The sequence below is a fragment of the Chaetura pelagica genome, unplaced genomic scaffold (genome assembly GCF_000747805.2).
Source record: "Chaetura pelagica isolate M959 unplaced genomic scaffold, ChaPel_1.0 scaffold228, whole genome shotgun sequence".
Taxonomy (NCBI): Eukaryota; Metazoa; Chordata; class Aves; order Apodiformes; family Apodidae; genus Chaetura; species Chaetura pelagica.
The window spans coordinates 659,255-672,865 of record NW_009954225.1 but is presented as its reverse complement, the minus strand read 5'-3'; the positions used below and the strand labels follow the sequence as shown (position 1 = coordinate 672,865).

The 13,611-nt window shown below is 49.0% G+C and overlaps 1 protein-coding gene across 1 annotated transcript in view; it reads left to right on the top strand.

Moving 5' to 3' along the window:
* MAT2A (methionine adenosyltransferase II, alpha) overlaps positions 1-11,006 on the top strand; it is a 20,935-nt gene extending 9,929 nt beyond the window's left edge. Inside the window, exons 6-9 of the mRNA XM_010003535.1 lie at positions 4,876-5,094; positions 8,202-8,384; positions 10,336-10,469; positions 10,904-11,006. Of these exons, the coding sequence (XP_010001837.1) occupies positions 4,876-5,094; positions 8,202-8,384; positions 10,336-10,469; positions 10,904-11,006 (639 nt within the window). The remainder of the gene's footprint in view (positions 1-4,875; positions 5,095-8,201; positions 8,385-10,335; positions 10,470-10,903) is intronic.
* Positions 11,007-13,611: the final 2,605 nt, after the last annotated feature.

Genomic DNA, 13,611 nt, shown 5'->3' with positions numbered 1-13,611 from the left:
GCCCGGGGGATGGGAGGGACACGGCGGGAGCTGTGGCTGGAGCCCAGGGGATGGCAGGGACATGGCTGGAGCTGTGGCTGGAGCCCAGGGGATGGCAGGGACACGGCTGGAGCTGTGGCTGGAGCCCAGGGGATGGCAGGGACACGGCTGGAGCTGTGGCTGGAGCCCAGGGGATGGCAGGGACACGGCTGGAGCTGTGGCTGGAGCCCAGGGGATGGCAGGGACACGGCTGGAGCTGTGGCTGGAGCCCAGGGGATGGCAGGGACACGGCTGGAGCTGTGGCTGGAGCCCAGGGGATGGCAGGGACACGGCTGGAGCTGTGGCTGGAGCCCAGGGGATGGCAGGGACACGGCTGGAGCTGTGGCTGGAGCCCAGGGGATGGCAGGGACACGGCTGGAGCTGTGGCTGGAGCCCAGGGGATGGCAGGGACACGGCTGGAGCTGTGGCTGGAGCCCAGGGGATGGCAGGGACACGGCTGGAGCTGTGGCTGGAGCCCAGGGGATGGCAGGGACACGGCTGGAGCTGTGGCTGGAGCCCAGGGGATGGCAGGGACACGGCTGGAGCTGTGGCTGGAGCCCAGGGGATGGCAGGGACACGGCTGGAGCTGTGGCTGGAGCCCAGGGGATGGCAGGGACACGGCTGGAGCTGTGGCTGGAGCCCAGGGGATGGCAGGGACACGGCTGGAGCTGTGGCTGGAGCCCAGGGGATGGCAGGGACACGGCTGGAGCTGTGGCTGGAGCCCAGGGGATGGCAGGGACACGGCTGGAGCTGTGGCTGGAGCCCAGGGGATGGCAGGGACACGGCTGGAGCTGTGGCTGGAGCCCAGGGGATGGCAGGGACACGGCTGGAGCTGTGGCTGGAGCCCAGGGGATGGCAGGGACACGGCTGGAGCTGTGGCTGGAGCCCAGGGGATGGCAGGGACACGGCTGGAGCTGTGGCTGGAGCCCAGGGGATGGCAGGGACACGGCTGGAGCTGTGGCTGGAGCCCAGGGGATGGCAGGGACACGGCTGGAGCTGTGGCTGGAGCCCAGGGGATGGCAGGGACACGGCTGGAGCTGTGGCTGGAGCCCAGGGGATGGCAGGGACACGGCTGGAGCTGTGGCTGGAGCCCAGGGGATGGCAGGGACACGGCTGGAGCTGTGGCTGGAGCCCAGGGGATGGCAGGGACACGGCTGGAGCTGTGGCTGGAGCCCAGGGGATGGCAGGGACACGGCTGGAGCTGTGGCTGGAGCCCAGGGGATGGCAGGGACACGGCTGGAGCTGTGGCTGGAGCCCAGGGGATGGCAGGGACACGGCTGGAGCTGTGGCTGGAGCCCAGGGGATGGCAGGGACACGGCTGGAGCTGTGGCTGGAGCCCAGGGGATGGCAGGGACACGGCTGGAGCTGTGGCTGGAGCCCAGGGGATGGCAGGGACACGGCTGGAGCTGTGGCTGGAGCCCAGGGGATGGCAGGGACACGGCTGGAGCTGTGGCTGGAGCCCAGGGGATGGCAGGGACACGGCTGGAGCTGTGGCTGGAGCCCAGGGGATGGCAGGGACACGGCTGGAGCTGTGGCTGGAGCCCAGGGGATGGCAGGGACACGGCTGGAGCTGTGGCTGGAGCCCAGGGGATGGCAGGGACACGGCTGGAGCTGTGGCTGGAGCCCAGGGGATGGCAGGGACACGGCTGGAGCTGTGGCTGGAGCCCAGGGGATGGCAGGGACACGGCTGGAGCTGTGGCTGGAGCCCAGGGGATGGCAGGGACACGGCTGGAGCTGTGGCTGGAGCCCAGGGGATGGCAGGGACACGGCTGGAGCTGTGGCTGGAGCCCAGGGGATGGCAGGGACACGGCTGGAGCTGTGGCTGGAGCCCAGGGGATGGCAGGGACACGGCTGGAGCTGTGGCTGGAGCCCAGGGGATGGCAGGGACACGGCTGGAGCTGTGGCTGGAGCCCAGGGGATGGCAGGGACACGGCTGGAGCTGTGGCTGGAGCCCAGGGGATGGCAGGGACACGGCTGGAGCTGTGGCTGGAGCCCAGGGGATGGCAGGGACACGGCTGGAGCTGTGGCTGGAGCCCAGGGGATGGCAGGGACACGGCTGGAGCTGTGGCTGGAGCCCAGGGGATGGCAGGGACACGGCTGGAGCTGTGGCTGGAGCCCAGGGGATGGCAGGGACACGGCTGGAGCTGTGGCTGGAGCCCAGGGGATGGCAGGGACACGGCTGGAGCTGTGGCTGGAGCCCAGGGGATGGCAGGGACACGGCTGGAGCTGTGGCTGGAGCCCAGGGGATGGCAGGGACACGGCTGGAGCTGTGGCTGGAGCCCAGGGGATGGCAGGGACACGGCTGGAGCTGTGGCTGGAGCCCAGGGGATGGCAGGGACACGGCTGGAGCTGTGGCTGGAGCCCAGGGGATGGCAGGGACACGGCTGGAGCTGTGGCTGGAGCCCAGGGGATGGCAGGGACACGGCTGGAGCTGTGGCTGGAGCCCAGGGGATGGCAGGGACACGGCTGGAGCTGTGGCTGGAGCCCAGGGGATGGCAGGGACACGGCTGGAGCTGTGGCTGGAGCCCAGGGGATGGCAGGGACACGGCTGGAGCTGTGGCTGGAGCCCAGGGGATGGCAGGGACACGGCTGGAGCTGTGGCTGGAGCCCAGGGGATGGCAGGGACACGGCTGGAGCTGTGGCTGGAGCCCAGGGGATGGCAGGGACACGGCTGGAGCTGTGGCTGGAGCCCAGGGGATGGCAGGGACACGGCTGGAGCTGTGGCTGGAGCCCAGGGGATGGCAGGGACACGGCTGGAGCTGTGGCTGGAGCCCAGGGGATGGCAGGGACACGGCTGGAGCTGTGGCTGGAGCCCAGGGGATGGCAGGGACACGGCTGGAGCTGTGGCTGGAGCCCAGGGGATGGCAGGGACACGGCTGGAGCTGTGGCTGGAGCCCAGGGGATGGCAGGGACACGGCTGGAGCTGTGGCTGGAGCCCAGGGGATGGCAGGGACACGGCTGGAGCTGTGGCTGGAGCCCAGGGGATGGCAGGGACACGGCTGGAGCTGTGGCTGGAGCCCAGGGGATGGCAGGGACACGGCTGGAGCTGTGGCTGGAGCCCAGGGGATGGCAGGGACACGGCTGGAGCTGTGGCTGGAGCCCAGGGGATGGCAGGGACACGGCTGGAGCTGTGGCTGGAGCCCAGGGGATGGCAGGGACACGGCTGGAGCTGTGGCTGGAGCCCAGGGGATGGCAGGGACACGGCTGGAGCTGTGGCTGGAGCCCAGGGGATGGCAGGGACACGGCTGGAGCTGTGGCTGGAGCCCAGGGGATGAGCTGCTTTAGGAGCGCTCGGTGACGGGGCCTTCGGGGAGCGAGCAGTGATCCCAGCTTTTTCAGTTGTTCCAGCTCCCTTCTTCTGATTCTTCAGCTCCGTTTGTGTAGCTCCTCGACGAGCAAGCTTCACGAAGAAAAGCAGGGACAAGCTCCTTTTCCCAGCCACAGAAGGCTCCCTTTTATCTGGTCTCTTATTCCTCTTTCTTCTATCTTCTTTTCTTCTCTCTCCATCAGCAGCAACAAGAGGTGGCAACGACCCATCATGGCCCATAACGACCATTGACAGGTCTTTCTGTCCTCTCAGCTCCCAGCCCCAAGGTGGGTTCCTGCAAGGGCTGGTCCTGGCTGCAAACACAGCAAGGCGGGGCTGTCCCTGTCCTCCCCCCCTTTTTCTTTACGTCTGTTTAAGTCTCTTTCGCAGCCAGGTTGGTTGAGAGGCGTAACTTTAGTGGAGCCCGGTTCTCCACAAATACTTCATCAGTAGCACACATGGTTTGCTTAAACTGTTCTACCAGTGTCTTAGCAAGTTCCTTCAACGTAAGACTTGGACTTCTTCTCCCCTGGAGATTACAAGGATCAGCAAATCACTAGCAGTCACCTGTTGGGTTTTTTTCTGAGGAAGTATCAGCATTCCAGAAGCATGGGCTGGGATAGTGCTATGGTTTCTCAATTAAAACAGGGTTGTTCTTCATTAAAACCTCATCTATACTATATTTGATCAGTAGTCAGAGCCACTGACTGTTGCAGAGCTGAGCGTGTGAGTGTCACTGAGCCTGCTGTAAGAGTGATGCACTTTGGCAGTCTCAAAAGCAGTAAGTTCTCTCTCTTCCAGGCTGTGAATTCTGCAGGAAAGGGAAGACATGCATGTGTCATTCCCAAGACAGCAAAGTGTTTTAATCTTAATTTCTGTTGCTCAGTGGGGATCAGCTGCATCGAGTTATACTGCTGCTGCTGTTGCAGTGCAACATGAATTGTGTTCCTACCTTTTGTCAGCAGTGTGTGGAACATGTTACTAAACTGATTTATTTTTTTTTTTTAATATATCACTCCAAGCATTTTTGAAGGTGGCAAAGTACAGAGGCCTTCTTTGTGAGAAAACCTATACCAAGGATGGATCAAAGCCAATTTATATATTTGTGTGTACATAAAAGCTGTGTAATAGGTAGCAAAAGATACAACCTCTCGTATCATGATCTAGCGTTGCTCATTTTAGCATGGTCCTCCAAAAGTTATTTTGGCTTTACTTTGGCAATTTACTATGTGAAGTTTTGTTAACAGGCCAAACTGTAAATAATTTTAGCATCTGCTGGTAAAATCTTAGGATTCTCTAACTTTCTTGTTGCTTTGCTTCTCTGTGGGGACACATGCAGTGTTAACTCTTTTGGTATTGGTACCTAAGTACTTCCTGTATTTTAGTTTTTTTCCTTATAGTGATTTTTAAGCACCAGCAGCCATCCATAATTTTTCATCCAATTTCTGTTTATTTTTTTGCTGCAGAAAATAAATGTGAGGCTCATTTTCAGTTCTCAAACCAGTGGTCTTGGCCTTGAGTGTTCACAGTTATTTATTTTTTCTCTCTAGGTCACAATGGAATACAAGGAGAATAATGGTGCAATGGAGCCCATCCGAGTGCACACACTTGTGATTTCAGTACATCATGCCCCAGATATACCACTACAACAAATACGGAAGGAGTTAATGGAGAAAGTTGTTAAAGAAGTAATTCCAGAGAAGTATCTTGATGAACGCACAATTTATCATCTCCTTCCAAGTGAAAAATTTGTAGAAGGTGGTCCTAAGGTACGGTATTTTGAAAAGGACAGCCTGTACAGACTTGGATTCTGCTTTGCTTCTAAATGCCCTCTTGCACAAAGGTGTAATGACCTGGTGTACCTTTAGCAAATAAAGCTTATATTCTTTCAAGGAAGCTTCAGTAATTTCTATTGGAGTTTTCCTACTTGACAACTGGCATCTAAACTGAAGCTGTACCTGCTTGGACATCCAACTGTAAAGATTGTGTTGCATCCATGTTTTAAATTACCAAAAAGCCAGCACTTAAGTTATGTGCTAAAATGTGTGACTGGAAGTGTATCTTTGCTTTCGTAGTAAGAACTAAAACCAGAAATAACAACAGATCTAATTTTCTACATTGAAATTATTCAGAAAAGTGAACAAATTTCAAGGGAAAACGTAATGTATTACATCTCAATACTCATTAGAATTTGACAGTTGTTCTGCTTTCCAGGTGCTGGTACTGGGTAAGGAGGTCTTTGCTGTGAAATTGTAAAAAGTTTTGTTAGAAATGTCTCGTTTTGTGTGAAGAGTTCAATGAAGGATTAATACTACAAGGTGTGTCTGATCACATTGGGATTATGTAGGGATACCACTTTAATTGAGGAATGTCAGCTTTACTCCCATATTGCTTATTGGGGGATTTAAAATGAGCTGATTAATGCAGTCTAACTTCTTTCAGGATGGAGTTTCTCAGCTAGAACTTCTCGGTACTCTTGTTCTGGCAGCACTGAGCTGCAGCTCCATGAAGCTTCCTCTTTAGTATGTGTGAAGTTTGTTAACTTTGTAGATCACCCATGATGTGGTTTCTAGGAAGAGTTTTCATGGAATGGTTTGAGCTGGAAGGCATTTTAAAGATCACCTAGTTTCAACCCCATGCCATGGGCAGGTACACCTCCCACTAGGCCAGGTTGCTCAGCCCTATCCAACCTGATCTTGAACACATCCAGGGAGGGATCATCCACAACTCCTCTGAGCAACCTGTTCCAGTGTCTCAGCATCCTCACAGGAAAAAATTTCTTCCTAATGCCTACTGAAATCTCCTCTTTCAGTTTAAAGCCTTTATCGCTTGTCTTCTTGCTACAAGGCCTTGTAGAAAGTTCCTCTCAGCTTTCCTGTAGGCTCCCCTCAGGTACTGGAAGGTGTTATAAGGTCCCACCAGAGCCTTCTCTTCTCCAGGCTGAACAGTCCCAGCTCTCTCAGCCTGTCTTCACAGGAGAAGTTCTCCAGCTACTGGATCATCTTTGTGGCCCTCTTCTGGACTCGCTCCAACAGCTCCATGTCCTTCTTATGTTGCGGGCTCAAGAACTGGACACAGTACTCCAGGTCTAACGAGTGGAGTAGAGGAGGAGAATCTCCTCCCCCAACCTGTTGGTCAGACTTCTTTTGATGCAGCCCAGGACATGGTTGGCTTTCTGGGCTGCAGGTGCACATTGCTGGCTCACACTGAGCTTTTATCAACCAGCACCCCCAAGTCCTTCACCTCAGGTCTGTTCTCAATCTCTTTGTCCAGCCTGAATTTGTGCTTGGGATTGCCCTTATCCAGGTGCAGGACCTTGTACTTGGCCTGGCTGAATTTCATAATGTTGACATGGGTCCACCTCTCAAGCCTGTCAAGGTTCCTCTGGATGGCACCCCTTCCCTCCAGCATGTCAACCATACCACACAGCTTGGTGTCATCAGGAAACTTACTGAGGGTGCAGTCAATGCCACTGTTCATGTCACTGACAAAGGTGTTAAATAGCACTGGTCCCAATACTAACCTCTAAGGAATGCCACTAGTCATTCTTCTCCATTTGAACATCGAGCTGTTGTCCATAAATTGAGTGTGACCATCCAGCCAGTTCCTTACTCAACGAGTGGTCCATCCATCAAATCCATATCTTTACAGTTTAGAGACCATGATATTGTGTGGGACAGTGTTGAGTGCTTTGCAAATGTCTAGGTAGATGTTGTCGGTTGCTCTTGCGATGTGTGTCCGCTGACATGATGACCTCATAGTAAAAGACCGTGAACTTTGTCAGGCATAATTTGCCCTTGGTAAAGCCATGTTGATTGACACCAACCACCTCAACATTTTTCATGTGTCTTAGCAGAGCCTTCAGGAGGATTTGCTCCATGATCTTGCCAGGCACAGAAGTGAGACTGACTGGCCTGTAGTTCCCCAGCTCCTCCATTTTTCCCTTTTTTGAAAATGGGGGTTATATTTTCCCTTTTCCAGTCAGTAGGGAGTTCACCAGACTGCCATGACTTCTCAGATACGATGGAAAGTCAAGCTGCAACTTCATCTGTCAACTCCCTCAGGAGGTGCAGATGGATCTCATCAGATCCCGTGGACTTGTGCACCTTCAAGTTCTTAAGATGGTCTAGACCCTGCTGTTCTCCTACACTGGACAGAGATCTTCTTTCTCCCAGTGCCTGCCTTTTCCTTCTGCAACTTGGGTGGTGTGGCCAGAGCTCTTGCTGCTGCTGAGTGAGGCAAAGGAGTCATTGAGTACTCCAGCCTTCTCCATACCCCACATGACCAGGTCTTCTGTTTCCTTCTGGAGAAGTCTTCCTTTTATTACTGACGTACCCGTGGAAGGTTTTCTTCTTACCCTTGATCACCCTGGCCAGATTTAATTTAATTCTGTTTTTGCTTTAGCTTTCCTAACTGGATACCTGGCTGTTTGGACAATTTCTTTGTACTCCTCCCAGCCTACCTGTCCTTGCTTCCACCCGCTGTAGTCTTTCTTTTTTCCTCTCAGGGTATTCAGGGGCCCTCTAGAGAGTCTGTTTTTACTCTCTAAATTCTGGCCTCCATCAAGTGTTACTGAGTGAAGTAATTGGCTAGTAATCCCGAGACAGTATTTTATGAGTATTGATTTGAAAGGAGCTCACTTTTTGTGATGTTTACAGTCTTCAAAAGTGCCTGCAGCACAGTTGGCTTAGTACATCTCTGAAAAATTCTCCAGTTGCGCAGACCTCATTCATTAAACAGTGGCATGTGAAGGCAAATACTGTGAATAATGAGTCATATGTGTGGCAAATATGAAACAAAGCCATACTTGATAAACTAGTATGGGACTGTGTAAACTGCAGTGTCTCATGAATGTGTTCACTTGTTTATCTTCTAGAGTGATGCTGGACTGACTGGCAGGAAGATCATTGTTGATACCTATGGAGGCTGGGGAGCCCATGGTGGAGGTGCATTCTCTGGAAAAGATCCCTCCAAAGTTGATCGTTCTGCAGCATATGCAGCTCGCTGGGTCGCAAAATCTCTGGTGAAAGCTGGCCTCTGTAAAAGAGTACTAATCCAGGTAAGAGCAACTGTGAAAGTAATACATCATAACAGAAATTCTGTCTCATGTGTGGTCACCCCTTCAGAATACATACTGCCATCACAGCCCTGCTCTAGTTTCAGGACAGAATTTCTCATACTAGAATAGGGCTTGAGGATGTTCCTCCTGGGGTACGTTATTAAGGAGCCCTATGAGGTGGACCAAAGACACAGGCCAAGATGGTCCTGAAACAAGGAATTTGTTCTCAGCAGCATTCTTTCTTCAACTCTGTGGCTGTTCCTGGTCTAGGCAGTTCTTTGTGTCATCCTTCCTTTTACTTCCAGCAACTTTCAGCACATGCATGCATGCCCAGCACTCCTACCTGGGCTGCACAGTGCCTGACTCTAGGCAAGGCAAGATTGATGTTAGCAGCAAACTTTGGAGATGTGAGAGAGTAGCAATGACAGTTAAGATGGGAGGAGAGTGGCAAATGGCAAAGCAGAAAAGCAAATGTCCTGTGAAATCATAGAAGGCTGGATTGAAGACTAACAAAAGGAAAAACATACTGAATGGAAACGTACAAGTGTTTTTAGCCCATTAGTGTCTGTGTGCTACAGTAAGATCTTGCCAGTCTCCACTGAGGCTGACATTTGAGCTGGCTCTACTACGGATATTATTTCCATTATAACCACCTTTTCATACTGAAAGGACAAAAAGGATGATGGAAGAAACTGCACACTAATTAGCTGTATATTATCACAAATACCACGTAGGCTTTATTTAGTGTGATATAGAATTGGCAGCTTATTGGTTAATGAAAAACAGACTTTGCATTATCTCAAAATTAGCTAAGAGGAAGATGGTCATGACTAAGGCAGTTTCTAACAAAAGTTGAATCTTGGTTACGAAGAAGTATATAAGAACTGTGCATTTGGACTTTCACTTTTGAAATACACAGGCCAACACAATGAGGAAGAATGGTGAAAGCCCCAGAGTCGTTTGTGTTGCTTAGTGACATTGAGATACTGGCACAGACTGCCCAGGGAAGTTGTGGAAGCTCCATCCCTGGAAATGTTCACGGGCAGGCTGGATGGGGCTTTGAGCAACCTGATCTAGTGGGAGGTGTCCCTGTCCACACAGGGGGGTTGGAACTGGGTGATCTTTAAGGTCCCTCCCAGCTCAAACCATTCTGTGATCCTGTGATTCATGCAAAATTTATTTTCATCCAAATACGCCATGATGGAACAAAATCAAGTGTATGTTAGCCTGTACTGCAGTGGGACTGTATTTTGGAAAGGGACTGAATGATAAAAGCAAATACATTGTAGAACTTGTCAGTGCTGTGCTGTAGCATAAAGAAGTGAATGTGATTCTTGGATGTCAGAAAGGAGCTCCTCTGTTGCCTTTGAATGAGATGAAATTACAGGGAATATCTCCTGGGTTACCTTGTCTACTTCTGATAGCTGTGTTTCAAAAAGTACATAGAAATACTGGATGACGTTTCAGGGAGTGCATGGAAATAACTCAGTCTGGGAAAACAAGTCTGGAAGTGCTTTAGGAACACGTAAAGCTTTTTCTCATCTTGTTCTAGATAAAGTTTTCTGGGCCTCAGAAAAACAAAACAAAACAACAACCCAGGAATATTTGTAGGTTTCAGAGTCTACAGTCTCAAAGGCATAAAACCCTTGTGTCTAATTGAAACTGAAGGATACAGAATGGATATATCTGAGGATGATTATAAAGTACCCCTTTCACTTTTAAGGAATGTCACATAGGTCTGATAACTGACCAGGCTGAGCATTCTCTGAGTGAAGGAGATAATTTTCTAATACAGGAGACAAATAGCAAAAACTTATTTCCTAGCTTTCTTTATGCAGGAAATGTGTGGATTAAATCTTCCCCTGATACATAAGATAAGCTTTTCCTTTCTCTGAAAGAAGTAGGAAGGACTGTTTCCACTGTGTTTGGGTTGTATGCATGTGTTTTACAGCTGTCATATGCTATCGGTCTGAGCCATCCTCTTGCGATCTCAGTGTTTCATTATGGAACATCAGACAGATCTGAAGAAGAACTGCTTGAGATTGTGCAGAAAAACTTTGATCTACGCCTTGGAGCTATCATAAGGTTTGCATGTTACTAGTATTTACTGAAGTGAAACATATTTTTAAGACTCTCTTGAACAGTTTAATGCTAAATTTTCAGGCTTTTAACCTCATGAAAGTCACCTTCATCATAAGCCTGTAATTACTGTCATTTCTGCTCTTCCCTCACCCATGCACCCAGTACAACATAAAAGGGCCAATTCATAAATCTGGTCACAAAATGTACTGAATAGGTAAGTTTGGTCTAAATTACACCATGTAAAAAGCTGCTGCTTTTGAGATTGTCATTGTCTTTCTGACACAGTAACATTAGAAAATATTCCGTATTACACTTGCTATATATAATACATGATGCTTACATAGGCATGCTAAACTTTATTCTAACTGTCATGCTTCTGCACTGTAATGCTTATAAAGCCTTTTTTTTTTCTTCTTTTTTTTTTTCTTTTAATTAAGGGAGCTGGATTTGAAGAGACCAATCTACCAAAAAACAGCATGCTATGGGCATTTTGGGAGAGAAGAATTTACATGGGAAATACCCAAAAAGCTTGTGTATTAAGCTTTTGAGAATGTTTCATGTAATCGACAGGTGGTTTAATAATCACGTAAATGTCAAGCTGTTAAAGATGGCATCCACGCTTTTAAATGACATTCTGTAGTTAATAGATTTACTGAAAATTAATGGCATTTGAATTCTAACTTTGATAATGACCAAATCTGTTCCTGAAAAAAAAGCTGCAATTCTTTTGAGCTTTTTTCACATTTTTTTTAATTTAATGACGAGTTTTTAATTTAATCATGGGACTCTGAACCCTCTCTGTGTCTGAAACTAATCCAGTTTATCAGCTATATGGCCATGTAGGCACAAAATATGTCATTAATCTTAATTAAAATGTGTTTCCTAAGGAGCTGAAAGCAATTACTGGAATGGAAATTAAAGAGCATGTCTTTATTACATGCTGATAGAATGAACTTTTCATTTAATAATTCTGCAGTTTGTAGCTCTGCCCTGCCTTGGCCTTATGATACAAAAGGAAATCCTTTCTTTATCACCTTCCTTACTCAAGATTTTTGGTCAGAATGACTCTTAGCTTATGCTTGGTGAGGCTGTAGAAGGAAGAGGATGGGATGAGAGTTAAAATGGCAAGGATGGACCAGAGATTTTTCATCAGAAGGTCAACCATCCTGCAGCAGCCCAGTGTGGCTGTCAGAACTGGGATGAAAATTAGTAACAGATGACACAACCCTGGATAAGCTTTACTGCTTTTAAGAACTTAAAATAAATAAATAAATCCATAGGCCACAACTCTTTTTGGCCAACTACTGTCAAAAACTGGACCATTTTACCACATACTTGTCTGAGCAGTTAATAACAAAGTCTTACTTAGTGCTTTGCTTGACCTGTTCAATATAGTCCTGAATATTTAAAAAGACAAATAAGTTACCCAGGCCTTATTTTAAACTTTTTGGCCAGAAAAGCTGCATCTCTGTCAAGGCTCTCCTAGCTCTCCTAGCATTCCTGTAGTAGTTAGAGTGCTAAATCCATCCTGATTTTTTCAAATGTAATATTCTTGCTTCTTATCCTACATTTTTCTTATGCTTCCTTTATGTGTAACAGATACTTCACAACTCCTGCAATCTTTCTTAGGATAAACTCCCACTGTAAACTCTGACTGTCCTATTTGATAAATTTCAAGCAACCAGAGTAACTGTGGAAATCTTTAGGCTGAGCTTTTAGTACCACACCTCACACCTGATGTTTTATCTGCATACAATTTTTTTACTGAAATTTTGGATTATTTGTGCTAAGATCCTTTATTAATAGTCAATTTCAGTTTCTCTTGTGTAAGTAGTAAAACTGCAAGGTTTTAAATACAATCAATTTTCAATCATGGAATTCTATTTGCTAATTTTTATACATTAAAAATGTACACATTGATAAGAGAATCAAGATTCTCAGACAATAGGTTTGAGGGCATTTCAGACAGGCAGAAGCCTGTACTGCTGCTGAAAGAAGTAAACAGTCCTGCTGTTTTATCATCCTCAGCTGTTTCTTCCAGCCTGTGGGATGTCTCTTCTGCGCTGAGGTGAGCAGTGAAAAAGCCAGGGAACTGGTGATGTTAAAACTGATAAGCAAAAAAAACCCAAACCCAAACTCAACAACAACCAAACCAAACCCAAGAAGGAGGTAATTTTAGCCCATGTAACTGAAGATCCAGAAGAGATGTCAGTCTTAATTTAAGCTGAGGCATGATTTTAGTTGCCTCATATTCAGTCTGTGACAGAGCCCTCCTTTTGGGAATAAGAAAGTTGCCAACACAAAATGCAAACCTTCAAACACAGAAGCACGGCTTCTGCCGTTCCTCATAAAAGATCCTGTTTCTTGTTTAGTGGCCTTGTATGAATGAGTCTTTGAAGAGAAGGATGGAGGCACAAGGTACAAGCACCGGAAGGGTATGGTGTATAACAAACAGCGTTTGTTCACCCAAAGTAGCCTCAGCCTGAAAAAAAATAGTTGGAAAAGCCCCAAACCAAAATGGGCCGGCAGGTAGGATGCTCCTGCTCTGAACACACCTGCCCTTCTCAGTGGTGACAGCGGTACCATTTGTGATAGCAACTGAGGTTTTCTTACAAAGAATGGAGGAGCAGTCAGCCTCTGTTACAGAGAGGAGGACGTTCTCTGTATGACCTCACTTTAACAATATTTTTGGTTGTTTGTCGTTGTTTTTTTTTGACAAAACAAACAAGACCATAGGATCCCCATACAAACCTACCAGCCTTTAAGACTACACTTCCTGACTAGTGAGGCATTACAGAACAGAGAGGGAAGCACAAGTTGCTGTGCCCTTGACATTTTCACAGCTACATAAGGAACAGCAAGTTCTTAGTTTATAGAACTTGACTGAGAAAAACGACTTCAAAATATTTAACCTGTGCAGGAGAAGGCAGGTGCAGCCACCTGAAACCCTGCGGGACGCGGGGATGTCTGGCACCCTCCCGAAGCCACGGCTGCTGGCGGGGAGCAGGTGCCGAGAGCCAGGAGGTGCGGCTTTCTGAAGGAGAGTCTCAGCAAGCAGGGCTCCTTCTGAAACGGAACGTTTTGAGACGGCCTTGCTCTCAGTCACCGGCTGCCCCGGGGCCTACAGCCTGATGCGGGCGGGCCT